A 27,471-nucleotide genomic window follows, 5' to 3' on the forward strand; every position below is an offset into this window, starting at 1 on the left:
TAAGATTTTGGATTAAGATATGATGTTAATTTCATTTATATAATTCTTTTCTTAACAATTTGGTTAGAACTTATATAGGTTAAAATTATGAAGCAATGAAATTTGAAACTACAGTTCTTTTCTCTTTGAGAATAAAAGAAAGAAACAAAGTGAAAATGTAGAGCACCTCTTCCACAGTTTCATTGCATGGGTTATTACCTAATAGGAATATAAATAATGATACAAATTTTTTTGGTATTACCAATGATATTTCATCACCCAAAATTAATCCATTTTGAATTTATGGTTCTTCCTCCCAATAAATATCATTCACATGGATCAAACCTTACCTTCATGTCAATCTTGAGTATAAATTGAAAAAAATGGGGGATAATAAGAAACTTTCTTCTACTCTTTAGTGGTCCCCACAAACACACAGTATATATTAGAAGATGAAAGAAACAAATCACCGTTTTCACTAAACTCTTTCTTTCTTTATCATTTCTTCAAAATCCCTCACTCTCTCAAATGGCCGGGATCCGCTTGCAACCGGAGGACTCTGACGTCTCACAACAACCTCGCGCGGTTGCCGTCTCCGCCTCCGATCTGGTCTCCGACGACGACCGCTCCGTCGCTGCTGACTCCTGGTCCATCAAGAGCGAGTACGGCAGCACTCTCGACGATGACCAGCGTCACGCTGACGCCGCCGAAGCTCTCTCTAACGTCAATTTCCGTGCCGCCTCTGATTACAGGTTTTCTCTCTCTCTCTCTCTGTTCGTTTTAGCTTTCTGAGAATTTTGAATGGAAATTGGAGTGTATTGAATGGATTCGAATTTAGGTTTTGTGAAATTGCATTGTTGAGAAGAAGGACTGAGTTGATTGTTTCATGATTTGTTCATTGCATTTTTACGTCCTTGAATTTTGTTCTATCTATTTGATGAGATCGCCTGTCCGTGAATATGTGTTATAGGTGAAAGCCTGAAAATGAAGTAGGGTTTATAAATTAGCAGCACTGAGCGAAAATTAGAGGTAAAGAGGAAGTGAGGTGAAGTAGAATGTTAAGATCTTGTAAATTTGGTGTGTGTATCAAATTTGAAATCTGAATTTGAAGTTGTTAATGAACACTAAGCGAAATCTGAGATTTTGGATTTTGGTATGAGGAGAAGGAGGAATTGAGGTTATGTAGAATGTTGAGATCTGGTTAATTTGGTTGGTGTCTTTGTGAGTATGAGGGCAGTGAAGGTGATTGATATTTTTGATGTTGGTAATATGTGCAATGTTGATTTTGGAATTCTTAGTCATAGTTAATAGGAATCCAGTATGGGTATGTGGTTTTCAGTTGTTACAATATTATTACGAGACTTTCTTTGAGGTGAGCTTGATACACAGTACTTGGAACGGTAAATTCAGTACACATTAACTAGTACACAAGCCTAATGAGAGAGCTCGGTGATTATGATCCTTGTTTTCTCTGAGGATTTACAATTGGGAATGGATACTTTTATGATGGGAACTTGGGAAAGGAATTGAATGAATAAATCACCATTCATGATTTACTAATACCGATTGAGTGCTTATTGATTCATTATTTTGTAACTGCAGTTCAGACAAGGATGAACCTGATTCTGAAACAGTTTCTTCGATGCTGGGATTTCAGAGTTATTGGGATGCTGCATATACAGATGAGCTTACCAATTTTCGTGAACATGGCCATGCTGGTGAAGTTTGGTAAATATTATTTTTAATGTATAATGTGCTTCACTGTTCTGCATGAGTTCTGGTTAATGTGATTTTAAGTGAAAAAGAATCAAACTGATTTTAATCCATTTTAGAGTATCTATCTTTTACATGTATTCAGATTTCTTTCTAAGCAAAACATGTAATCTGCCACTGACTGTTGGGGTCAGGACCTTGTGAAATTACTGACTGGATGACAACCTGATGATGGGTAGTAACTAATTTTCTCAGACATTGCTAAGAGGTTATGATTAAATTTGTTTTTCTTTTAACATTTTTTATGATGTAGTTATTTTGACAGGCAAATGGTTGCGCTGAAATTCTAGAAATATAGAACTGCTTGGGCTATCCAGTATCCACTAGATGAAATTTGTTTAAAATCAGCATCTCTGTGGCTTATTTTTCTTTTAACTCTATACTTAGTTTGCTAACAATATTACCTTTCCCTTTTCTAACAGTAGTAATCAAGGTTGTCAAAGTGAAATTCAAATTGACAATTGCTAAGCTAATTTTTGAATTTGAAATGTAAATTGCATCGAATCATAAGGTTCAGATACACAATGAACAAGAGCTTAAAATATGTCATAAAAATTGATGTGTAATTCTCAATATAATGATTTTAAAGTAGGATTTGGCAAAAAATTTTAACAAGTCTCAAAACAAAATCAGAAGTCATAAATTATAAATTATAACTGTCTAGCTATTAACTTGAGTAATCAATTAGGTGCATACTGAGTTAGTGAATGCAAACATAGCAATGGAAGAATCAAAGGGTATATAGTGCTCCTTTAATTCCTTTTCATTTACCAATTTAAGCTTATGTGGCTTTAATCTAATTGATGAGAATTGGTGAAAGAAAAAATTAATGAATCGTTGAATTGTGTGCACCATATTAGTTTAATACAAGATAACACCATGAATACAAATCATTAGCTTGTAGAATCCCATCGAATCGTTTGATTTGAATCGTGAATCGTAAGATTCTCACAACTATGGTAGTAATGCGTACATTTCTAGCTTTCTTCCTTATTTGATTGCTTGAATTCATCTATTCATTAAAAAATAAAAGGAATTATGCAAAAGTTTAAAATCTACTTTAGCTTCCTTCTTTTGCCTAGATCGGATACTCCGTTAGCAGGTTTTAACCTATATGCAACATCTTCTAAACATACCTTTATATTATCCATGCCATTGATACTCAAAGATTGAGGAAAGTAAGGACTGTATGCCCATATTAAGATTTACTAGTTGTTACGCATCATTTTGCATTACATAATGCTTATACCACTTAAAACCCTGGGTTGGACCCAGTACTTGTGTACGACTTCTAATGGAAAAGGTGTTTTAAATACAAAATCTTGTGGCAAAAATAATTTACCCCTTTTAGAAATGATAGATGAACATTTTAGTGTAGAAACTTATCTAATATAAAAAAATGAGTTCGAAATCTTACCTTACATCAATTTATATCTAGTTATTGTGTTATTTGCTTCACCTCAATGAGTTGGAAATTTTGTTGTTGGGAACAATACTTTATGTACGCTCTTCCAATTTTAAGTCAGGTTCTGTTCTACTTTTAGAGGACTATTGCTTTTTGGCCTTTTGTTGGTTATGGTTTACTTGAATTTACTTCTAGACTGTGATGAACATTGATGTTATGGGAAATTGTTGGGTGTGACACATTCTGAGGGTTTCAGTATCAAATTATTTAATCATTCTCCACCACACTTTTTTCAAACTTAAATTTATATTTTTTGCATTCTTTTTCCGTATGTATAGGTTTGGGGCTGATGTGATGGAAGTAGTTGCATCTTGGACGAAGGCTTTGTGCATTGACATTTCTCAAGGGCACACACCAAATCATGTTGATGATGTTAAGGCTGGAGCTAATGAACTAGACAATAAACTTTTATCTAGTTGGAGTGTACTTGACATTGGGACTGGCAATGGTTTGCTTCTCCAAGAATTAGCTAAACAAGGGTATGATTTCTGTTTATGTCCATAATTTTTGTAATATATGCTGCGTAAAAATAAAAAAAGATAAATTTAATATTTCTAAATAAGTATAACTGAACCATGATTATGTACAATAACTTTGTGCTTTGTAAGCATATCTAAGAACTAGTATTACAATGCATGCTTTCTATGGATGACATTGTCCTAGTTGGAAACTCGAAAGGAATTAAATGAGAAGTTAGAAATATGGAGACAAACTTTAGAAGCATTTTGCTTTCATATAAGTCAAAGATAGGGTATACAGAGTATAAGTTTAGCAAATGATGTGCAAACCCTATTGTAGAGATAAAAATTGAAGATCATATCATACCACAAGTCACTAAATTTAAGTATTTTTGGTCAATCATATAACATGATGGTAAAATTGAGGGAGATGTAAACCATAAGATAGGATACAAGCGGGATGAATGAGAATGTTGTGTTGGGTGAATTGACACACTAGACAAAATAAAATTAGGAATAAATGCGTTAGGGTGAAAGTTTGGGTAGCTCATATTGTAGAAAAGGTGGTAGAGTCGTGCCTTAGGTGATTTGACATGTTGGAAGAGAATGTTAAAAGCCTCAGTAAGGATAGTAGATCAAATAAAGGTTAGTCCAATTTCTAGAGGCAAAGAGAGGCCTAGAAAAACCATATACCAAAAGATTACGAAAGATGTAGAAATCAATGCTTTGTCACTGCCTCACTAGACATAATTTAGATAGATCATTATGGCGCCTACTAACCCCACCCCACCTAGTGGGACTATGGTTTAGTTGTTGAAACTATAACTATGTTCCAAAGAGAATAACTAAACTCATTGTCTGACCCTTATTTTCTAACTTTGCTACCCATCTTCCCTCTTATTTATGTAAATGTAGAAAATGGAGTAACAAAAAATTATGTTGAAATGCAGAAAGAAGTAGTAAAGGGAGAACGTTGATAAATATATTATGTTATATGTTTTCTTAGTAACAAAACCAAGCATTGTTCAGTTTTAGTTCTTCGAAGTTCTGCACATTAGTTAGGGAAATATATTCGCATTTATTATGTTTTAGTGTTCCAAATACCTTATTAAGCCATCTCTTGGTGTCTGTTCAGGTTCTCTGATTTAACTGGCACTGATTATAGTGAACTCGCCGTCAGCCTTGCCCAAAGCCTTGCTAATCGTGATGGTTTTTCCGACATCAAATTTTTGGTATGTTCAGGTTGTGTTGTTTGTTTGCAAATAAGCATGTGTACATGCCTTGGGGATAGAAAAGTTTTCTTTTGGAATTACGAATATGAAAACTCTCCCCCACAAAAACAAGTACCCAAGTATCAGATTAGATTGCCTTTTCACTTTTAATAAATATGGATTCCAACTAATTCTTTATTTCTAGTGTTGATGATGCAGTAATTATATGGGATGCATATTCTTTTGCTTATCAATCTTGTCTTATGATTCCCCTGTGATTCTAAATCCCTGATACTGCTAGTCTGTCTATGAACACGGATGAAGGATGTGCAAACATGTGACGATGATATGTTGGCAAGAATAGTCATTGGCACACTGTATATGCTATAAGATAAAATTCAATTTTTAACCCCAGTTGTACTTTCATTGCTGAAACTTTTCGTGTTACATTGTTTCCATTTCTAGGGCTCTTGCAGTGATCATACTTTCAACCTTTTATTGTTGTTATGACTGGCTTTACATAGGTTGTAAATTGGAAGATTTTTGTGAAAAACAAAATGGTTCTATAATAGGGGATGCGACTGTAAACTAGAGTGTGGGAACTATAATTCAAATGGAGGAGGGGCTGTTTTACTAAAATGAGACGAAAAATGGGAGAAATACTGGACAGATAGAAAATAAGCTAAACGGGAGAAATAAATACTCAAGTTTCTTTGTTTTTCTTCCGCTGAACTGGCATACATATACACACACACACACATATATATATAAAGAGAGAGAGAGAGAGATGAACTGTTTATTTCACTAAACTGAGGGAAAAGAAAGGAAGAAATAGGACTCACCTCAAATGCAGCTTGTCCCTGCCAAGGATCAAGTTACAATTTTTATCCCAGCTAGAAGTGAGTTACGACTTTCCTGACATCAGAACAGTCCCATACAGCGCTAGCATAATAGGTTGCTAGGTGTTTTCCTTATGTTTTAATTTATTTTCTTGAGTTCTGAATGTGATAATAATGTCCCCTAATTTTAGACCCCTATTTAGTTTTAATGAGGTCAGATAGGTAATCTTGATGAAAAGGCAAATTATTTAATCTCTGGCTGGTCGATGTGCTAGGCTCAGAGTCTTCCTACCTCAGAATGTGATGTTGAAGCATCATGTGGTTTTGACAAAACTTTGTCAACTTCTGTTATCTATTGATGTTTATTATAGCAATATGAAAGGAAGATTTGAAATTGTTTGGTTATATAAATTGTTTTTAAGAAGAAACCTTTCTTAATTCTTTTGGTTATATACTTTGTCAAACTATTTATGTCATCATCTCCTCTTGCGGTATTAAGGCTGTGTACATCTACCCTCCCCAGACCCCACGAAGTGGGAGCTTCGTGCACTGGGTCACCCCTTTTTGTATTGAGTTTTGCTCTTGAAGTTGTTTCTTGTCTTAGCATCTATATTTTGTGCACATGATATTATTATATTTACATTCTTGATTTCTTGTTATGTACAGTATATTATATAATATGTTGGCTTTTTAATTGTTTTAAGGTTGATGATGTCCTTGAAACTAAGATGGAACAAGTGTTTCAACTTGTCATGGATAAAGGGACGCTAGATGCTATTGGATTGCATCCTGATGGTCCTGTCAAGAGGTAAGATAAATTACAGTCTTATCCATGGTTCTATAGTGACTCTATTGGGTAATGTTATTTTGCTTTATAAAACTGTTTCACACTTCTTTTTTACTCACATAAAATAATGGAACTGAGTTACAAAACTTGTAACTAGCCATTTTAGTTGGTTTTCTATGGCTGACCTGTTCTCCATTTAGTTCGCCTACTTGCATGGTACTAATGTTTTTGCTTCTTTATTTTCAGAATGATGTATTGGGATTCTGTTTCGAGGTTGGTTGCTCCTGGTGGATTACTTGTAAGCACTTCTAAATTTGTTAAAAGCTGATGTTAATTTAAGCCTAGGTTTTAATTCTATACCAAATTGTTGAGCTCATGACATGAACTATGCCAATTTCAAAATGGGATTCATTTTTATCCTTACAGAATAATTAATGATTATTTGATCTTAATTGACTTCTGCTGTTAACAGAATTTATGGTACTAATATTTTTCTTAAAAGGTTTATATAAGTTTGTCCCAATAAATATAGTGATCTTTTAGTTTTAGCCCCAGTATAAGTTTTATTCGTTGAACCATTTGTCAAAAAGTAGTGTAATTTTTAAGTCTGTCTTTGCAGAATAAAAACATTATGTTTGGTATTTTTAAGTCCCAAAAGGTTTAAGATGACAAAAACTTATTTAAACTAAAAAAAAATTAAGAGACCCAAAAATTCAAATGTAACCCATTCTGATAACAGTCACAAAAAGAACCAAAGTGAAATAGCTTTTTCGAAACACTGAACTATGTCTTCTTCCCTAAATTCCAATTGTTTAAACTCTGAATGATTACAGCTATTCACTCAAAAGTCATGATATAGTTGCAGCTCTTATAACTTAATGATGTTAGCCCATTTTGACATTCTTCTTCTCTGCTTTAAGGTGATCACATCATGTAACAATACAAAGGATGAGTTGATTCAAGAAGTGGAAAGTTTCAACCAAAGAAAATTTGCAACAGGCCAGGAGCTGGAGGCATCAAAGAATGAGGAATCATGCAGAGATCCTGTATTTCAATATGTCAGTCATGTCCGCACTTATCCAACATTCATGTTTGGTGGATCTGTAGGCTCTCGTGTTGCTACTGTCGCGTTCCTTCGGAAATGAAATGTGTGTCATTTTACATCATGGTTCAGTTCTTTGTTCAATTAATGTCATTCTGAATGTGTGCAACTAGCTAGATGAATGTTGCTAACTTCTAATGTTATGTTTGTGTTGAACGGTAAATATTTTTCTGACTTGTGTTTTGGATGAACTTTCCTTACCTAACAACTCCTTTCTTTTGGGTGAATAGTTGTAATCATTTGGTGTTTAAACAATTGGAACTTATGGAAAAAGACACAGAATAGCTTCTCAAAAAAGCTATTTCACATTCGTTCTTTTTGTGGCTGTTATCACTTTTCAGAACTGGTTACATCTGAATTTTGGGTCTCTAAAAAAATTGGTTTAAACAAGTTTCTGTCGTCTTAAACCATGATGTTGGACTATACTTTCTTCATTATAACATCATCTTTTTAGTGACTTACTTTTACATCATTCTTATTTGAGATAAAGAGCATTCTTCCTTCATTTAATTTAATATTGTGAGATTCTTATTTATTAAGAATATTTATTCCACAAAAGTTATTATTATTAAAAAATGTGGGTTCTTATGAGAAAGAAGTAAATATTATACTTAATTTTTAGATATGTATATTAAATTATAAAATATTGTATGAAACATAGATAAGAATATGGTTAATATTCTTCGATGGAGACGCTCTAAGGCTTGTTGTTACTCTTGATTAGCTTCGAGTCTTTGACTCACCATTCCTCGAGCCTTTTAGCGTCTATTATATTATTATCTTTCAAACATTACTTTTTATCACGTGTTATTAATAATGTAATAATTATTGTATTGTTTAGAGTATTGATATGATGATACAATGGTTTAATCCATGGTTCCTTAATGTATCCTTGAAAAATATGAATTTTTTCATGGACAAAATAGTTTAATTGATATCTTTCTATTTGACTTATTTATATAAAAATGATTGGTTAAATATTCTAAAATGACATTTCTCTTGCTGAAATTACAATAAAAATAATTATGACTACATTGTACATTAGAATAGTAGCTAAAAAGAAAATTGGTTACAATGACGGTGGTTTTATTTAATGAGTCTCTTCAAAGTGAAATTGTAAGAGTGTGATGGTGATTCTGCAACCCTAAATTTTTGGGGAAAGATAAAAAAAATTGGAGAAATTAACATATCTATGATTTTAAATAGCTAGACCCTATTTAAGCCATGTATGTTTAATGAAATTTCTGACTTGATTTAATAGAAGAAAAATAAGATTAGGTTATGTGAAAAATGATTATGAGATTTACTAGCTCTCACCATCAATGATTTGGACAACATAATATAAAACAATAACATAATTTTTTTAGTTTATAATGCAAATAATAAAAAAAACACTTCTGAAATTATTATTTTTAAAATCTAAAAAACAAATTATAAATATTGATATATCTATTTTCTCATTATGCGACACAAATAACAGTGTTTTTTATATGTTATTTGGGATTCTCATAACATAATATATATAAAAATAAACATATGCTACTATATATATTATTTCATTATTTTTTACGTGTTTCATTTAGGTGTAATATTTTTATTTAAAAATCAACAATAATTAACAAATAGATAATAGAAAATACACAACTACTTAAAAACACAGAAAATGTAATATGATTTAATTGGGAAAAATCTATAGTAATAAGATATCGACGGCTATGATTCGACGTTTGAAAAATGAAAAGAATGAACGGTTGAGATGAATTACTTGAATGAAGAAGCATAAGAATCAGATGAAACCCTAAACCTGAAGCAAAACGTTATTATATATACACTGCGCCGTTTCACAATCTCACATTCTCACATTCTCTCTTTCTTTCTCTTCTCTCATTCCCAGGTACCCACTTTTCTACTCTTCTCTTTTTTCAATTTTGTTTCAATTTTAATTTATATTTGTTTTTGTTTCTGTTTAATTCCATAATATATATATATATATATATATAATAATATTGTTTGTTTTGTGACCGGGATATTATGATTTTAAATATGGTGAGACTGCATTATCTTTCTCAGTCTCCGTTGGTTGGGAGCCTCGTGCAATGAGCCGCCTTAATATGATTGATGTTGATTGTTGTTATTTTATGTTTTGTTATGGAATGATGATACTGCGTTTGGATTGGATTGGAAATTTCTTTGGGTATAATGTAATTAATCATTAACAAAATTCAAGTTTGTTTGATAGTTATGATATGTTTGAGCTTTAGCTTTTCAATTATTCTGTTTAGTGTTTGTCTAGTGTTAAATTGATTCTGATCAACCATTTGTGGCACAAATTGTTCTTGAGAAACTAAACACCTAAAAGTTGAGTTTCACTTTTATGTACAAGTCCAATCAAACAAGGATATGAATGTAAACATGATTATTTTTCAAAAACTACTACTTATTACTTATCAAAAAACTGCTTTCAATGAATTTGTTTCAGTATTTAAGCTAATTGGGTTGTCTATGCTTTTATTAAGTTACTTTGCAGTTTTCTTTATGAGAAAGTAACCTTGTTTCAGTATAAGCTTCAGGATATGTGTTGTGTGCTTATTCAGTTTTATGTATCATGCTTTGTTGCTGGATATGATTTATAATAGAGTATATTATGGTGTCGTTCAATTAATCTAGCCGACCCCACCTAATAGGACCAAGGCTTGGTTGCTGTTGTTGTTGATGATAATGTCTTTGATTAAGACAGAGTAACCATGTACAGACAATACAAAATAAGAGAAACTAAATATCTGTTTTTCTATTATTTAAAATTTTGTTGTTGATGTTGAGGGGATATGACTTGGTTTATGATCTTGTATTTTCCTAAATCTTTTTTTGCCATGATTATTATTTGTATGTCATGCCGAGAGTTTCTGAATTATAGTCTTAACTCATTCTTTCTATCATAATTCCAGGTGTCATCCTTTCAACTGCGAGAACATTGAAGCATCCAGTTGTTAGCTTGGTATCCCTGCTAGTTCTTCCGTGGCTTATTACAAGTTGAAGGCGTCACGTTCAAGTCTCTTTCATGTTTGAACAGGCCACTATCCATTTGGGAGCAACTGAGCTACTTGGATTTTCATCTTCTAGAAAAAATTGTAAACCCTTACCAAAGAGGGTTATCTGTATGCATTCTGAGACATATCTGGAAATCCCTGAAGTTTCTTGTTGTGATTGGCCACCTTCCATTGCTAGAAGAGAGTCTTTGAGGATACAAGCAGCCTTAGAGGTCAAGTTTAACACCAGCATTTTCTGCCTCTGATAATATTTGACTCTTTCTGTTCGAGTCACCATGGCATTGCAGAACATTGGTGCTGGGAATAGTGATGATGCCTTCTACAGGTATAAGATGCCTAGAATGATTACCAAAATTGAGGGTAGAGGTAATGGCATAAAAACAAATGTTGTCAACATGGTTGATATTGCAAAGGCATTGGCAAGGCCACCATCTTACACAACAAAGTATTTTGGCTGTGAACTTGGAGCACAGTCAAAATTTGACGAGAAAACTGGGACTTCTCATGTTAATGGAGCACATGAAACTGCAAAACTTGCAGGTCTTCTTGAGAATTTCATCAAGAAGTATGTCCAGTGTTATGGTTGTGGGAATCCTGAAACTGAGATCTTGATTACAAAGACTCAAATGCTCCAGCTGAAATGTGCTGCTTGTGGTTTCGTGTCCGATGTGGATATGAGAGACAAGCTGACTACCTTTATCATCAAGAACCCTCCTGTAGTGAAGAAAGGATCCAAAGACAAGAAGGCCATGAGGAGGGCTGAGAAGGAGAGACTGAAGGAAGGTGAAGCAGCTGATGAGGAACTGAAAAAGGTGAAGAAAGAGGTGAAGAAGAAAGTTCCTTCTTCGAAGACTGGAACTATAAAGTCTACCTCTTCAAAGAAGAAAGGAAGTGGCTCTGATGAAGAACATACATCACCTCCTTCTAGTCAAGTTGAAGAAAAAGAGGTTTCTAATGATGAAGAGGAAGAAGATGATGATGATGATGTCCAATGGCTAACTGATACATCACTTCTTGCTGCTCGCCAACGTATTCAAGAACAGCTTAGTTCTGTGACAGCTGATATGGTCATGCTCTCTACCGAAGAACCCGAGAAGAAGAAAAAACCAGCTAGTAAAGGAAGTGATGGTTCTGAGAATGGTGATGCGAAGGATAAACTGGCCCGGGAAGTGAAAGCAAGTTTGAAGAAAGGAGTTGGTGCAAAAGAGTTGCAGTCCCATCTTGCAGCACTTCCTGGATCTCCTCAAGAAAAGATGAGTGTTTTGTTTGAGGCCCTTTTCGAGGGAGTTGAGAAAGGTTTTGCAAAAGAAGCAATTAAGAAGAAGAGCTACGTTGCTGTTGCTGTTTCCGGGGAAGAGGGATTGCAGTTGTTATTGCTTCATGCTATTGAGGAATTTTCTTGCAAGTCTACTTCCAATGCATTGAAAGAGGTTGCACTGCTTCTGAAAACTCTCTATGATGCTGATGTGTTGGAGGAAGAGCCCATAGTGCAGTGGTATTCAAAAGGACTGAAGGGTGATAAAAAGGACTCTCAGCTTTGGAAGAATGTTAAACCTTTTATTGATTGGCTTCAGAGTGCTGAATCAGAATCAGAGGAAGAGTAATGTGTGCTCAATTCTGGATTTGGAGGAATAATGATGCTGTTATTATTCACTATTCCAGTATTGCTTCTGTTTTGTTTACTTAGATTGTGTCACTTCTATTTCTTTATCTTTGTGTTGGACTTGGTAACCATGCACGTGTCATTGTAGTATTGTTCTACTATCTGGTCCTTGCTTATGATTGTGTTTTTGCTATAATAATGTCTTTTATGTTGTGTCCAATGGTTGTATTTTTAATGTGTGCCTTGTTCACCCTTTTGCTATTTCAATTAGCTTGAGTATACCTCTCATTCCAAATGTTTATTATATATTAATGTGTCTTTACTACGGTTGCTAAAGTTCCCATTTCATTATGTTATAATGCACAATATCATTTTATATGCTAGTCAAAAAACAGATTCTTAATTCTTATAATGAACATAAATGTTACTCAAACATATTCTGAATAATTTACACATGTATCTTCTATTATGAGAATTTGGGTACCCGACATGTTTCTTCTGAAACATTATATGTATAGGAGCTGCTTTGGTATTTTAGAACGACAATTGTAGTAGGTTTATTATCTACCTTCTTTGGATCAATTCGATTTATATAGACTTTTATTTTTCTTTAAGAATTTGCTTTTCTATAATAATAACATATTGCAAACCTAGTACATAATTGAGTGTGGTCTCTGACTTTGTTTTTACTTCTTCCATGTAATTCATTCATCTCATAGGTTTTACTTCTTCATTGTGTTCATGAATATGTTAGTGGGATGCAATGTCAACATGTTTTTCATTGAATCTTAGGTTGGAGAGACAAGGTAGTTGAGGTGAGGTTGAAGGTGAATTTTCAACTTGAATTGACCTAACATGATAAAACTATTTAATTGGTAAAATAAGATATTGATTTCAAAATCTAAATGAGAAGATAATGTTTAAATATTGTTCTTAAAATTAATTGATATCATTGTTAGTAAATAAATAATAAATTTATAAATATTGACTTCAAAAGTTGAATCACGAACTTGTCAAATTAAATAAGTTATTATAATTACTATACCACCATTAACTTAATTTTAAATAAATAACTACATTAAAAACATACATTTGAACATATAGTAATGATATTAAATGGAAATAATGGTCATAATATTTGAATAAAATAATTGCATGGATATATAAATAAATAATTTATATTATTCATATTTTTGTAAAACTTTTATTTTAAGTCTCTATTCTAAATCAATCATTGACTTATTAACACCATAAATGTCCAAATAAAAGTATTTTATGAACCTAAATTAAGATGAAAGAAACTTTGAAAAAGAGTAAATAGTTACAAAGTTTCTAATAAAATAAATCCCTTGGCAAACATTTAAAAAACAAATCTATCATAAATAAATTGAGTTTAAGATTAGATAGAAAGAATCAAAGATTTGAATTTTGAATAAAGAAGAATAGTGTAGATTTCATCCCAAAAAAAAAGAAAAAGAAAAAGAAAAAGAAAAAAGATTATATATAAGGCCATACCTTACACCGTGTTTTCACATCTCTCTCTTTCTCTCTCTATCTCTCTTTCTCTCTCTTCACTTTTCTCCTTCATCTTCATTCTCATCTCAATTCTCTGCAGGTACCAACCCTAGGATTCACTTTAATCCCTTTTTATGTTTTTCTATTTTTTGTTTTCATTTATCTAATTTTTTCTCCTAGTTTCTATTGATATATTTGTTTATTTTGATTTCAAGTTCTATCTGGAAAAAAATAGATCATGTAATCAATCTCATTTATCACCTGGATCTGTTGTCGATTTAATGGATTTCTTTATTGGGAATTTTTTTATTTTAATTAATTTTAGGGATTTTGATGTAACTAAGATCTGAATATTGATTTTTGAGAATAATTATGATTGAATCTCTGTTAATGATTTTCCAGTAATGCTATGTGAATTTCAGTGAACCCTATTATTCTTGTTGTATTGAAATTATTTTATTGATCTTATGTATTTAATGGCAAGGTAATCTTAATTGAAATGTGCACATTTTTATCGTTTAAGGTTGTATTCAAATCTCTTTGAGGTGTTTGGTATGTGATTTATTCTGTATTCTGTATTGATCTATTTTAATGATGGTTTTTGATTGAGCTGAATGGCATGCAATGTTCTTGTTGTGGAACCTATTTTGTGATATGATAATTGATTATTGTTGTTGTTTCATTGATAATTCTTAATTGTTGTTGTTTAACTAATCTACTTGATTTTTAATAGAACACCCACCCATCATTAAGATTAAGCTACTTCACTTGTCAATGATTTATGATTATTTATTGTTGTTGTAGTTGGTTGATTGTTCCACTTGATGTTCATTGATAATGATTTATTTTTGTTAGTTTGAATAGAACACTCATTCTTCATTTAACCTAATTGCTTTTCGGGAAAGATTGCAACTTTTCTCTTCACACTTTGGGAAATATGTTATGATTACTTGCTGTGTTTCTCCTTGTGTTATCTCATATATCTACTTGATTCGATAGCTTTATTGTTTTGTGCAATAATTTTGTGATCTTAACCACTTTTTCCATATGTGATTGTCTCTTTTGTGTAAGTGTTAATGTCATGTATTTAACACTTGTTATTAAAATAGTGAAGCGTCTGCTTTTTTATTCAGGATTCCTGCAGGTTCTGCGGCTGAAGATCCCAAGGTGAAGGTGTCACGTTGAAGTTTCTTTCATGTTTGAACAGGCTATCATCCATTTTGGAGCAATTGAGTTGCTTGGAGGGTATTTTTCATCGTCTAGAAAAAAGAACAGGCCATTGCTAACTATACTTTGCTGCATGCATCGTGCGCCATACCAGGAACATACTGAGCTTTGTAGTTGCTTTTGGCTGCATACTGTAGTTGCAGAAGGAGAGTGTTTGTGATTACAATAAGCAATCAACATCGAAGCTGCATATACTTCGAATTCCAGAATTTTCTGCCTGTGGCATCTAGTGTGTTTCTTTGAGTCTTTCAGTGTTTTAGTCGTCATGGCTTTGCAAAACATTGGTGCTAGTAACAGTGATGATGCCTTCTATAGGTATAAGATGCCTCGAATGATAACGAAAATTGAGGGTAGAGGTAATGGCATTAAAACAAATATTGTCAATATGGTTGACATTTCAAAAGCCTTGGCCAGGCCAGCCGCTTACACAACCAAGTATTTCGGTTGTGAACTTGGAGCCCAATCAAAATTTGATGAGAAAACTGGGACTTCTCATGTTAATGGAGCACATGAAACTGCAAAACTGGCAGGCCTTCTTGAGAACTTCATCAAGAAATATGTCCAGTGTTATGGCTGTGGGAATCCTGAAACTGAGATCCTCATTACCAAGAGTCAAATGATCCAGCTGAAGTGCGCCGCTTGTGGCTTTCTTTCCGATGTTGATATGAGAGACAAGCTGACTACCTTTATCATCAAGAATCCTCCTGAAGCAAAGAAAGGAACCAAGGACAAGAAGGCCATGAGGAGAGCTGAGAAAGAGAGATTGAAGGAAGGTGAAGCAGCCGACGAGGAACTGAAAAAGCTGAAGAAAGAGGTGAAGAAGAAAGTCTCTTCATCTTCAAAGAATGGAACTGTGAAATCTACCTCTTCAAAGAAGAAAGGAAGTGGCTCTGATGAAGACCATGTGTCGCCTACTCACAGTCCAATTAATGAGAAAGAGGCAGCTAGTGATGAAGATGATGATGATGATGTACAATGGCAGACAGATACATCGATAGATGCTGCTCGTCAACGTATCCAAGAACAGCTAAGTGCTGCGACAGCTGATATGGTCATGCTCTCCACAACTGAACCCGAGAAGAAGAAGAAATCAGCTAGTAAGGCAAGTGGTGATTCTAATGGTAACTCAATGGACCATGGCAAACTGGTTGGGGAAGTGAAAGCAAGCTTGAAGAAAGGCATTGGTGCAAAAGAATTGCAGTCCTATCTGGCATCACTTCCTGGATCTGCTCAAGAAAAGATGAGTGCTCTTTATGAAGCCATACTCAACGGCACGGAGAAAGGGTTTGCTAAAGAAGCCATCAAGAAGAGGAGTTACCTTGCAGCTGCAGTTGCAGAGGAGGGTTCGCAGTCGTTGTTGCTGCATGCAATTGAGGAATTTTCCGGAAAGTCCAGTTCCAATGCATTGAAGGAGGTTGCACTGGTTTTGAAGGCACTCTATGATGGTGATGTGTTGGAGGAGGAGCACATAGTGCAGTGGTTTCAAAGAGGGCTGAAAGGTGATAACAAGGGCTCTCAGATTTGGAAGAATGTTCAACCCTTCATTGATTGGCTTCAGACTGCTGAATCAGAATCAGAGGAAGAATAATCTGCTTGAATTATTTGTTACTGTTTCCTTTGCTTGTGTCTTTTGTTTCAAATAAAAGGGGTCTGGTTTGGCCCCTTGTGTTGTTCAACTTTGTTTTATTTGTTTCTGTTTCATTTGCATGTCTCTTTTCTTCTTCAACTTTGTAACATCCCCTTTATGCAATTAAATGTGGAAACATTAAATACTATCTCAACTTCAAAATGAAAAAAACTCAAAATCATATATAATTTCTTTTTGAATTAGGTAACTATAAATCATTAATTCAATCGAATAAATATAATAATTAGGAAAATATTATATGTACAAAAGAATATTTTGTTGGCATGTTTGATAGGGTGTGATTTATAGACATGTATCTCCTAACTTGTCCTTGGAGAGTCTCTTATATCTTCCTTTCTCCCACAACTATAATGATCAATAAAACTTCTTGTGGTGAACATTGCATTTTTCTCTACTTTTCATGAATGAACAGAAACATATGGCCAAACCATGTTGTTGAAATATAAAGAAGTGTGAATGAGAATCCATTGAGTGAGAAACATAGTTACATGAATCACTTGTCATTTTTGTCTTGAAGTGCAACTTTTCTTAGCAAAAATGTAGTAGCTGATGTGAACGGACACGTTATTTCCTATATCCTACAAACATGTCCCACTCAACACGGTTTAATATTTGAGACAACAATGTATATGCTAATGATTAATGAGTTTTATACTTTTATTCACCTTTATCATATCATAAATCATTCATGTTTGATTATTATTAACTCTTTGTAAAGGGTTAAGATCATTTCCGGCTAAAAATGATTAAATTATGAAGGGAACCCATTGGTAATAGATTAATACCTTACCCAAAAAAGTGAAAGGAACCCATTGGTAATAAATTAATACATTACCCAAAAAAATAAAGGAAACACATTGGTAATATCAAAAAAACACTATGCACATATGGAAATGGATTCTCTAACGATGTTAGAGGAACTTTAGTGTTTTTATACTAAAGTCCATAACTTAACTCTTTTTTGTACAAGTTTTGAAGTTTAGTTTTAAAAATATTAAGTTAGAGGATATCAATCTCACATGTAATACCTACTTTCTTAGCAAAGTTGCGAGATGAAAAGTTGGGTTATCATTATAATATAAAATGAATAGAGGACAATCTCAAAATATAGTGTAGTTGTTTGAAGGGAGTAGAAAAGACATTAAAGAATATGAAAACAAATATAATAAGTGATCTAGCTAGCTACAATAGTGGAGGAAAGAAATGTACAAATAGAAACAAAGCAATGATCATAGTTGATGACACCTTTTTCAATTATGCTATAAAGCAAATATCACCTCAAATAGATTGAGTTGGTCCATGAATGCCTTCAATATTGCTTTGTCTTCTATCAACAAAAGCATCTCAAAGATTTGTTAACAACAAATATAATCAAACACATTGGTGAGTTAGAAAATTCATCAACTTTTTTAGTGCCATTTGGTTTAGCCACTTTACTAGTTTAACTATTCTTTTTTCTTTGAACCATTCTAAATATTACTCATTGTTTTAAATTGCAGTTAATATCGTGATAAAAATGACCGATACAACTACAATTATGATAATAATACGAGAATCTCAACGGTAATTGTATTTATGGAATACAATTTAAAAATTGAACCTACCCAAGTCAATTAAAAAATAAATTTCAGTAAGATCATCACATTTAATCTCAAAAGGCATGCTAATTGTTTCTGAGTCACTGAGTTTAATAGTCTTAAGTTTTCTGACCCCATCATAGGCTCATCATGCTTATATTAGAACTGATTTTTCTTAACCTTCACCTTATGTAATCAAATATTCAATACTTTAAAAAGTAATGAACTTATTTTTTCAACATTTTTACCATTTTATTTTAATTTTTTCCCCGGACTAGTTATAAAAAACCCAAACACAAAAATCTCACATGTTCAAGTACAGTACTCAAAACCTATTCCACTTATATAATACATTATTTTTCATTAATAATACTATTAAATTAAAGTTAACATAAATATACTATACATAGATCTGAATAAGATACCCTTTGAGTGTGAAATAAATAACAAAAATATAAGTACACTATTTTAGTAATCACCTAAAAGAAAGTGCAACTTTGCTTAGCAAAGTGTACTAGCTTATGTGAATGGACACGTTATTTTCTATATCCGACAAACATGTCACACTAAACACGGTTTAATATAAATATATATATATATATATATATTCATCTCATTTCTCCTTTGAATTCATTCCACCAAATATATAGTTCCTAAAGTTAACAATGGTAGCACTAGAAACCAATGTTGGGTGCAACAAATTTTCATGGAGGCCAATTTCCAAGAACATAACAAGCCCTAGACCATGCATGGTTGTTAAAATGAGTAGTAGGGAAATTGGTGATGGAGAGCATTTAGAGAGAAGAGTCGACGAAAGCATGATCGTGCTTCGATTGCGAATAAAGGAGATGAAGATGAAGATGATGGAGATGAATGATAATGAAGCACCTTGTGAATGGATGGAGTGGGAGAAGAAGTGTTATGATCATTATGATGAAGATGTTTGTGAAGCAATAGGGTTTTTGCAATGCTTTTTTATGAGCCTAAGACCAAGTGTTGCATTAGGGTTGTTAACTCTTGTTGTTATGAGTGTGATGATATGTTTAGGGGTGGGATTTTTTTATGCATTGGATATAGCTAGGACTCTCTTATCTTGCTTTGGTTTGAGTTGAGAGATATGGAAGAAAACATGCAACCCAAGAAAATATTATTGGCCAAGAATTTTGAGATGCATCACTAATGTTGAATGCTAGATTTGAATTGAAGTACGATATGTTGTCTCAAACTGTGTCACACATCATATATCACACCAATAAAAATATGTTATATCAATGCATTTTAAGTTAAATGCATCTGTGAAGGGATTTAAAAATGATAACACCAATGCATTTGATGAAGTATTTTCATGATTTTTTAGATTTAAGAGGTATATAAGGATTTCCACCAAATGCATTGGAGTTATCGATTTTAAATTATTTTTACTATGGGATTGAGAGATTAAGTACTCTTTAGGCTTAAAATTCTTTAAAATGTTTGACAAATAATTTTTATTGTAAAAGATATAATAACTTGTGTTTCACAACAAATATGTGGAACGATTTTATTTTTAAAAATAATTAATATAATACAAATACTTTTGTTCCTTGAAATTATGATAAAGGACATAAAATGATTACAATTTGCTAAAAAGGTAGGGATGTGAGTTGAAATTTTGTAAAAAAATCTATGAATACCTATTTTAAAATGTCAAGCATTTGTTTAAAATAAAAAGTACTTAGAAGACATGATCTCTAATGGTGAAGGTGTGGAAGATTTTGTTTATTATATTAGGCTAAATATCCAATTTTTATGAGCGACATTTTTTAAAATAAAAGTAGAAACACCCACGATTGGAATAATTCAATTTTCATTAGGTGGGGTAATACCCTTTACTATACCAAAAAACAAACACAAATTTGATATCTGTCTATTTAGAGAATAATTAAAAAATATGTTGATGTTAAAAAACAAAATGTGGCAATGTACGAGACTCCAAGCTAATAGAATTTGAAGATGATAAATGTATATAGTCTTACCGTCGTAAACAAAAAAAAGATTATTTCCATGATTTCAATTTGAACCCATGTTGATGTTCAAAAGAACTCAAAAATACATGTGTCTATGGAGTGATTGGGTTGGTGTAGAGGTCAAAATAAGAACAAAAACAGGAAAGCAAAGTTGTATAATGTTGAGTTCATCTTATGACAACATTCAGTTTGCTCTCCACCTGTTCTCTTACTTTCCACTGCATTCATAGGAGGAATCAAAACAATAGTTACCAGCATTTACAAGAAAACAAATATCACAACATAGAATAGAATAATGTAGCTCCTGGTATAAGGATATAAGTTATCTTCTCCTGACAATAAACTCATGAGATGTGTCTTATTTAATTATTTTCGACAAAAATATTTCTAACACTAAACAAAATAGTACACATGTCATACTTTTACGGGCGGGAGGAGATAAGTTATCGCTGGTACGAGAAGATACCTTATTCTCTTATATTTAATACCTGGAGATCGTTAATTTCATCATCAGTAAGAGAACGTTCCATTGATCTATATGCAATCCTATAGCAGTGGCTGGTCATTCCTTTCTTGTTGGTGAAATTGTCTATTAATTGCACCTAAAATTTCAACAACCAAAACAAATAAAATGGTAAAGACTTAATGTGGCATTTACAGCCAAAAAAGGGAAAAGGTCATCATATATAATCAAGTTAAAAATGATTAATCTAAGAAAAGAAAATGGGGTGAACAATTAAGAAAGCAGGCATGATAAAATGAAAACAAAAATCCCTTTTGAGGTTGCAATTTAGTTTTTGGCAGGTTTGAAGTTAACCAAGTTATAAGGTACTTCAAAGCATCCTTACTCAACCATGAATACTAAAGATATGTCTAAAATTGATGGTCATTTGGGATATTATCGTCTCATTACAAAGATATTAAACTCATGAGACATATTATGAAACTATCGGAAAGAATGATTGAGCGAAGGTTGAGATAAAAGAAACATATTACTAAAAATCAATTTTGTTTTATGCGGGGAGGTTGACCATGGAAGCTACATACTTGTTGCAACAATTGATGGAGAAATATCGAAGAAAGAGACTTACATGTGGTTTTTACTGATTTAGAGAAAGCATGTGATAAGGTGTCTAGAGAAGCGTTCGAGTAGTCAAGAATATGTATGATGAGGTCAAGACTGATATGTGAACATAAGATGAAGTCTTAGCAGATTTCCCTATTGTATATGACTACAAGGATTAATACCTATCTCAAGTTACTTGTCAACCCCATCCATATTTCAAGATTTGCATATCTTGAATGCCATTGTGTATCCATTGAAAAAGCAGGTAATTTAAATATCCAAATAAATGTTGAAATGCCAGAAAGTATTGCTCAAACTATTCAAAGATGTACCTCTTCTACAAGATCCCCGGCTATTCCTCTGACAACTTCACACAAATTGTTTTCAGTAAATGATTCATTGATCCAGAAACTGATGTCCTTGAAACAAGGAGGAAACTGTAAAAGGAAAACAAAGAGAAGAATTAGGATTTACTCACTTTAGATTTTACTATTTTATTCAGTCATATCATACAATTATTATAACAAGACAGTCAAACATTGAGAGAACATAACCATACAAGATCTTAGCATAAAAGTACTTCTAGGATTGCTCAGTCAAATGCCTTCTGGTCTGATATTACAAGTATCATTTGACAAGAGTAAAACCAAAAAGCAAAAAAAATTATACTCTAGATTAATTAGCATAAAATAATCATATATATATATAATATAAGAATTAAGAAGGTGAGCCTCGCGCAACAATAAGGCTGCTGCTTAGTGACTAAGAGGTCACAAGTTCAAACCCTGGAAACAGTCACTCTGCGATAAGGGTAAGGTTGCGTACATCTACCCTCCTTAGACCCAATTAGATGAGAATCTCATACGCTGGGGCGCCCTTTTTTATATATCAGAATTAAATCATGACCCATTAACATAGTAAAGCATCAAAGTCAAGGACATATGCATGTCTAACTATATCCTGCAAGTAAACTGACAAAACTCACATTTTCTAATTGAACAGCAACATAAGAAATAATAAGACTTTATATAACAAATTCTGTGGCTCATCTTAACTTTCAATAACATGGCTCATTCACAAACAGCTTTCAATCGCAGTAATAATATACGAATAATAGAATAGTCTTTACCATAAACATATATACAGCAAAATGACGACAAATGAAGGCACCCAAACATAGGCATGCACATGAACATGTAAAAGTTACCTTCGAAAATGGCTTAAATTTGACTCCCAGTTGGCCCTTGGAGAACTGTAAACAAAATATATCCAAAGAACAAGCATATGTAACATCAGAGATCCCAAAAGAGTGCAACTTATAATATGAAATTGTGAATCTCGATATGATTAAATCATATATCCGTTAGATCACATCTGGCAACCACGAAGAAGAAGATATAACAATGAAGGATGTTTGTCAAATATATACAAGAAATACCTGGGAGGTAAATCGCTCGTCATTTGACCAAAAGAGACGAATATCTGGTATGTCAAATAGAACCATTGCTAACCTCTCCAACCCGAGACCGAAAGCCCAAGCAACATTATTTGGTTTCCCATTTCTGTTTAGAATCTCTTGCTCTGTCACTCCGCAGCCCAAAACTTCTAACCACTTTTCCTGAAATATAAAAGTTAAACAATTTTTATAGAAAATTAGAATCAGAAGAATACGGAAAATGATGGGTAAAAAGGAAGGGTGCCTACAAGATGAATCATTAAAAAGCTGCAGCATTGTGAATTGAAGGTTAAAAATTGTAAGCACTAACTAGTAAAGACATAATAGTTGGTGATGAAAGTATAAAATGTTCAACTCCAGTCATCAACATGGAATTGATTTCTTACCCTAATGGTTCTAGACTCACTCTCAATTATGCACAAAGAACTTTCTAATCCAAACATTTTGAGGGATCGTGCTAGATAGATGTTAAGGAGAACATGTCAACCTGATTTTAATTTTGATAAAAGGTTGGTTTATCGAAGAGGGTGAGCTTCGGCACAGCGGTAAGGTTGCTTGCCTTGTGACCTAGAGGTCATGGTTCAAATCCTAGAAACAACATTTTTGCTTGTGCGGGTAAGGCAGCCTACATCTACCCTCCCGATACCCCAGTAGGTGAGGGCCTCGTACACTGGACCGCCCTAAGTTAGTTTATCGAAGAAATTGAGAAAGGCGAAAATAATTATATCCCACAAAAGCAAAAAAGATAAGACATCTGAAAATTTGTACACATTGCACTCCAACTAAATTTTATCTTAAAACCAAATGTCATAACGGAGTTGCCAACAGACATAGACTACACTCCAGGAGTGGAGGCAAACGATTTAGGGCTTCTAATACCAACAATTGCACGATATGGATGGGATGGTGAGGTTGCCCCATTCCAAGGTCAAGGCATGCCACAAGCCTTTGAGAAGGTATATAGTGGTATGTAGATGACCTACCAATTGAGAATCACCACCCCGACAATTGAATAGTTGAATACCATCTTATCCAGTCTTATATATCAATAAACACGGCATAGGATTATGTTATACAATCGAGAATGTTATATGTTGACACAACAAACACTAAGTACCTAAAAGCTTATCAGGTTAGATGGCTTATCCTGTCCCCAACAACTGATCCTCAGCCTATCAACCTTATCTCATACAGTGTACCAAAAAGTTCTAAGGTAATCTCTAATATGCTGGTGGTCGTTTTGAAAAAACAATTAAAAACCTATTGACAACATGATTCCAGAGGGGGAAAAACCAGTAAAAGCCTTTATAAAAACATGGAGTGTTGAAGATATTATCATGTACATAGCATACCTGGAAATATATTTCAAGTTCAAAGGATGGATTAGTAAATGGGAAATAGGTATCCACCCAGCGCATTTCAACAGCACCTGAAATCAATACCAATAATATATTTAACTCCATGAAACAGAAACAGAAACAGTACAAAGGAAAAGATCATAAATGATAAGCTCACAAGTTGTACAAGGCTTCAATGGAATATCTCATATTAACAACCAGGTATATTGTTTAAATATCATTTCTTGCACAAACCACTTTACCATGTCAGTATTATAAACCACTTTGCTAAAAAGTTTATGGAATACTGATTTCCGTTTATTTTATAATTACTTCTAATTGATTAATGTTTCTTTTAACCTGTAAACATTGCTTGAAGCTGAAGGAAGCTATATTTTTTGCATAAATTCATTTATGAAATAAAACTACATGAATTAAGCATGTGTTGTGACAATGAATTTTGTTTTATTTTTTTCTCTTTCAAAAGTTGGAACAACTGTGTTGTGACATAAAAGGAAGCCTAGTGTACAAAGGCTCTCTAGGGTCTGGGGAAGGCCAAATTCGGGGAGCCAAACCCTTGGAAGTCGCAAGGCTGTTTCCCTACCTTGACCATTTGACCACTAAGTCACACAAGGCATAAAACAAAATTTCTCCAACAACGGGAGGTTCTGCATAAATGAATAATCTACCTCGTGGGAACAATGGATTGTGTGTGTATCTACGTATATGCAATATAGATGATGTTTCATTCAAACTTGCTTTTATTTCTTCTGTTTTCTTTAACTAATTCATCTAAAAAATCCTTTTTAATTATCAAACTTCAGCAACTGATAATGAAATGTGTATATCAGCCATTTGGAAATACCAAATAAATGACGTGCTAAGCCCTCAAGGCATTTCTTTAAGTCTACTGCTGCAAATGATGTGGCGTCCATTCCAGATGCCTCCCATTCATCCGGAACAAAAACCCGAAAGCCCTCCATCTACATAATCAGACAAAATGTGGAACTTTTACAAGGTTAATAATTAGAAAGAGCCAGTTATAGCAAAAGGGAACAAACCTGATGGAAGATAGGATAATGGGTTGAATCAATTGAATCCCTGCGATAAACATCGCCTGTAACAAGGAAATGGGTGTGCCCACCTCTCAATAATTCTGCCTGATGAGCACTAGTATGGCACCTTAAAACAGTTTGAGGGTCGATGTAGTATGTATCATTTAAGCTCCTACTCACATGGCCTTCAGGAACCAATACATCATCAAAATTCTGCAAAAACAAGTTTGTCACAAAGACGAAGTATTCAGAAATTCACACCAGCTCATCAACCAAAGAGAAGCAATACGGAAGATAAGACATCAAAATGAAAGGGGTAACAACAATAGTTATAGGTATAATATTAGTACAGCTGCAGAGGCACATTAACTATACTCCTATAGAGTTTAAACATGTGTTTCTGATTATTACATGATCAGACATGCATGTGAAACAACAGCTAATATAAACAACACATCATGCAAGGGCACAATGCAACAAAATCTTCAATTTGTTTTACCGTACCTGCTTCAATGACACAATAGGACAAATATCGTCAAACTTATCGAACTTATTTGAATAATTTGTGTCAAAATATTCGTATATTGCATTCTTCAGTATGCCAAGTGGGTGTTGATCCCTCCTGTGAAGCTGCAGTCCAAGTTTTGAAAATATCGAGTCTGGCACATTATTTGTAGGATCATCCTTCACCACATCTAGAATACCAAGAAGAATAAATTATAGGAACTTTATGAACCACATAACCTTTTTTCTTCAATTAAAATACCAAAACATAAAGTGGCTGTGCAAACAAAAAGGCACATACATATGGGGGAAAATATAATGCAAAACATCCCAGTCACTTCTTCGATTCTACCATAACAATTATATCCAAAGTCCAAACATTACTTCAATACACTGGATTCAATGTCATATACACTCACAGAAATGAGCAAATTAGTCATGTTCAGTGTTTTAAACTGCAGTCACGGTTTGTTGTGATTTCAGTCGCTGAGATTGTGGGCATCATCATGTCGTTGTGGTGTGAAATTTTTTATGATTAAAAGATGTTTTAGAATCTGATGTTGCTAGATGCGGCCCAAACGCGGTCTAATATAGTTACATTGCATACCGATGTGGCCGCATCATTGTAATTCGGTGACACAACACAATTATGGGGTGATTTAATTGCAGAGGTTACCGCAACCACAAAATTACGTCTGCATCAAGTGATGCAGCCCACAATTTGACACAGTAATCATTCAGATGCAGAAAGAATAACATTTTTAAGCAGTAGTACCTTCTCTGCTAACCTTGACTCCACCAAGCTCCAATGCAGAGAAAACTGGTTGCCTCCATTTCTTCCTTGAAAGGTTGTCAGCAGAAACCGAAGCAGTGGATGAAGAGAAATGTAAACAAAAGGTTAAGCTTCTTAAGCTGCTAGTTTGACGAAAGAAAGAGGCCTTGCCAAAAAGTGTGGCTTGCACAGAAGAGATCATCATTGCCAAGCAAGTAAGTTGATAATTTTAAGCAGCTATGTTAGCTGCAGTAAATTATACACAAGTAGGCTTGAAAAGCAATCTAACCACTCGATAAGCTCGTATCCTATCTGGTGTTCAGGTCAAGCTAGATGATATGATAGCTAGAAGAAGAAAAAAAGAAAGCAATTCAGCCAAACATTTTGGTGATAAATGTAGCATATTACAAACATTCTGGTGATAAATCATATTTATTGGCAAAACATTAATATCTGAGTCTTTCCTAATCATTTTGCCTATCGTTTTTTCGTCTCCTTCTTACTCTAGGAATTAACTAACCTCCATTTGATCTACTCTCTGTTTCTACCGATTTCCTCCACAAATGGTCAAACCACCAAAGGCACAATACTAGCAAACTATATCAGTTAAAATGCACAATTTGATAAATTGCTAGCTATGAATTTAACATAAAAATACAGTATAAGGAAGAAAAAAACAATACACTGCCGAAATATTTATTACAATAATTGTTTTTTTTGTTAGAAACAAATACTTGTTGAGAAATGGTGAGAACAAACTCTTCATGACACTATTATCAGATGAAATTTATATGAGAATCGCTAAATCACAAGAGTGTGTGACCAGCTTACCTCATTTGTTATCCAGACTATTTCGCGTTGGTCTAGGATAAAACCCACTTAATCTCAAGATCGATGGTTCGATTCCTGGGAGCAGCAAGCCTTATGTAACTAGACTAAGGCCTTGTTGGATGAATCTAAAGAAACAGAGAGAGAGTAGAAAACTTACCTGTGGGAGTTTGTGATTATTGATGAAATGAGTGATTCAGCAAATAGGTTTATATT

At 33.4% G+C, this 27,471-nt stretch overlaps 5 protein-coding genes across 5 annotated transcripts; 4 read left to right on the forward strand and 1 right to left on the reverse strand.

The window, feature by feature from the left end:
- On the forward strand, positions 438–7,944 carry LOC109329841 (protein-lysine N-methyltransferase Mettl10). Its single transcript, XM_019563702.1, has 7 exons — positions 438–731; positions 1,582–1,707; positions 3,496–3,696; positions 4,811–4,907; positions 6,430–6,533; positions 6,759–6,810; positions 7,433–7,944. The coding sequence occupies exons 1-7, from the start codon at positions 508–510 to the stop codon at positions 7,655–7,657; spliced, it is 1,029 nt and encodes a 342-aa protein (XP_019419247.1). The 5' UTR covers positions 438–507; the 3' UTR covers positions 7,658–7,944.
- LOC109329831 (eukaryotic translation initiation factor 5-like) lies at positions 10,564–12,481 on the forward strand. The gene has a single exon (XM_019563693.1). The coding sequence runs from the start codon at positions 10,937–10,939 to the stop codon at positions 12,263–12,265; it is 1,329 nt and encodes a 442-aa protein (XP_019419238.1). The 5' UTR covers positions 10,564–10,936; the 3' UTR covers positions 12,266–12,481.
- Positions 13,822–16,717, forward strand: LOC109329858 (eukaryotic translation initiation factor 5-like). Its single transcript, XM_019563725.1, has 2 exons — positions 13,822–13,879; positions 14,913–16,717. Exon 2 carries the CDS (start codon positions 15,272–15,274, stop codon positions 16,592–16,594), a length of 1,323 nt encoding a protein of 440 aa, XP_019419270.1. The 5' UTR covers positions 13,822–13,879; positions 14,913–15,271; the 3' UTR covers positions 16,595–16,717.
- LOC109328594 lies at positions 18,732–19,358 on the forward strand. Its single transcript, XM_019562132.1, has one exon. The coding sequence runs from the start codon at positions 18,897–18,899 to the stop codon at positions 19,341–19,343; it is 447 nt and encodes a 148-aa protein (XP_019417677.1). The 5' UTR covers positions 18,732–18,896; the 3' UTR covers positions 19,344–19,358.
- LOC109329866 (phenylalanine--tRNA ligase, chloroplastic/mitochondrial) lies at positions 20,209–27,431 on the reverse strand. The gene is made up of 11 exons (XM_019563738.1): positions 27,416–27,431; positions 26,431–26,772; positions 25,656–25,846; positions 25,158–25,364; positions 24,962–25,079; positions 24,112–24,188; positions 22,742–22,921; positions 22,511–22,555; positions 21,636–21,740; positions 20,726–20,839; positions 20,209–20,455 (listed from the first exon to the last, which is right to left on the reverse strand). Exons 2-11 carry the CDS (start codon positions 26,630–26,632, stop codon positions 20,405–20,407), a joined length of 1,290 nt encoding a protein of 429 aa, XP_019419283.1. The 5' UTR covers positions 26,633–26,772; positions 27,416–27,431; the 3' UTR covers positions 20,209–20,404.

This window comes from Lupinus angustifolius, chromosome LG02, assembly GCF_001865875.1.
Source record: "Lupinus angustifolius cultivar Tanjil chromosome LG02, LupAngTanjil_v1.0, whole genome shotgun sequence".
Lineage (NCBI taxonomy): Eukaryota > Viridiplantae > Streptophyta > Magnoliopsida > Fabales > Fabaceae > Lupinus > Lupinus angustifolius.

Coding starts and splice junctions, on each gene's coding strand:
- LOC109329831 (XM_019563693.1), top strand. CDS start 10,937: ATGGCATTGCAGAACATTGGTGCTGGGAATAGTGATGATGCCTTCTAC.
- LOC109329841 (XM_019563702.1), top strand. CDS start 508: ATGGCCGGGATCCGCTTGCAACCGGAGGACTCTGACGTCTCACAACAA. Junction 732..1,581: donor CGTGCCGCCTCTGATTACAG/GTTTTCTCTCTC, acceptor TTGTAACTGCAG/TTCAGACAAGGATGAACCTG. Junction 3,697..4,810: donor CAAGAATTAGCTAAACAAGG/GTATGATTTCTG, acceptor GTGTCTGTTCAG/GTTCTCTGATTTAACTGGCA.
- LOC109328594 (XM_019562132.1), top strand. CDS start 18,897: ATGGTAGCACTAGAAACCAATGTTGGGTGCAACAAATTTTCATGGAGG.
- LOC109329858 (XM_019563725.1), top strand. CDS start 15,272: ATGGCTTTGCAAAACATTGGTGCTAGTAACAGTGATGATGCCTTCTAT.
- LOC109329866 (XM_019563738.1), bottom strand. CDS start 26,632: ATGATGATCTCTTCTGTGCAAGCCACACTTTTTGGCAAGGCCTCTTTC. Junction 22,922..24,111: donor AACTTGAAATATATTTCCAG/GTATGCTATGTA, acceptor TTTATATTTCAG/GAAAAGTGGTTAGAAGTTTT. Junction 21,741..22,510: donor AATTTAAGCCATTTTCGAAG/GTAACTTTTACA, acceptor TTCCTTTTACAG/TTTCCTCCTTGTTTCAAGGA.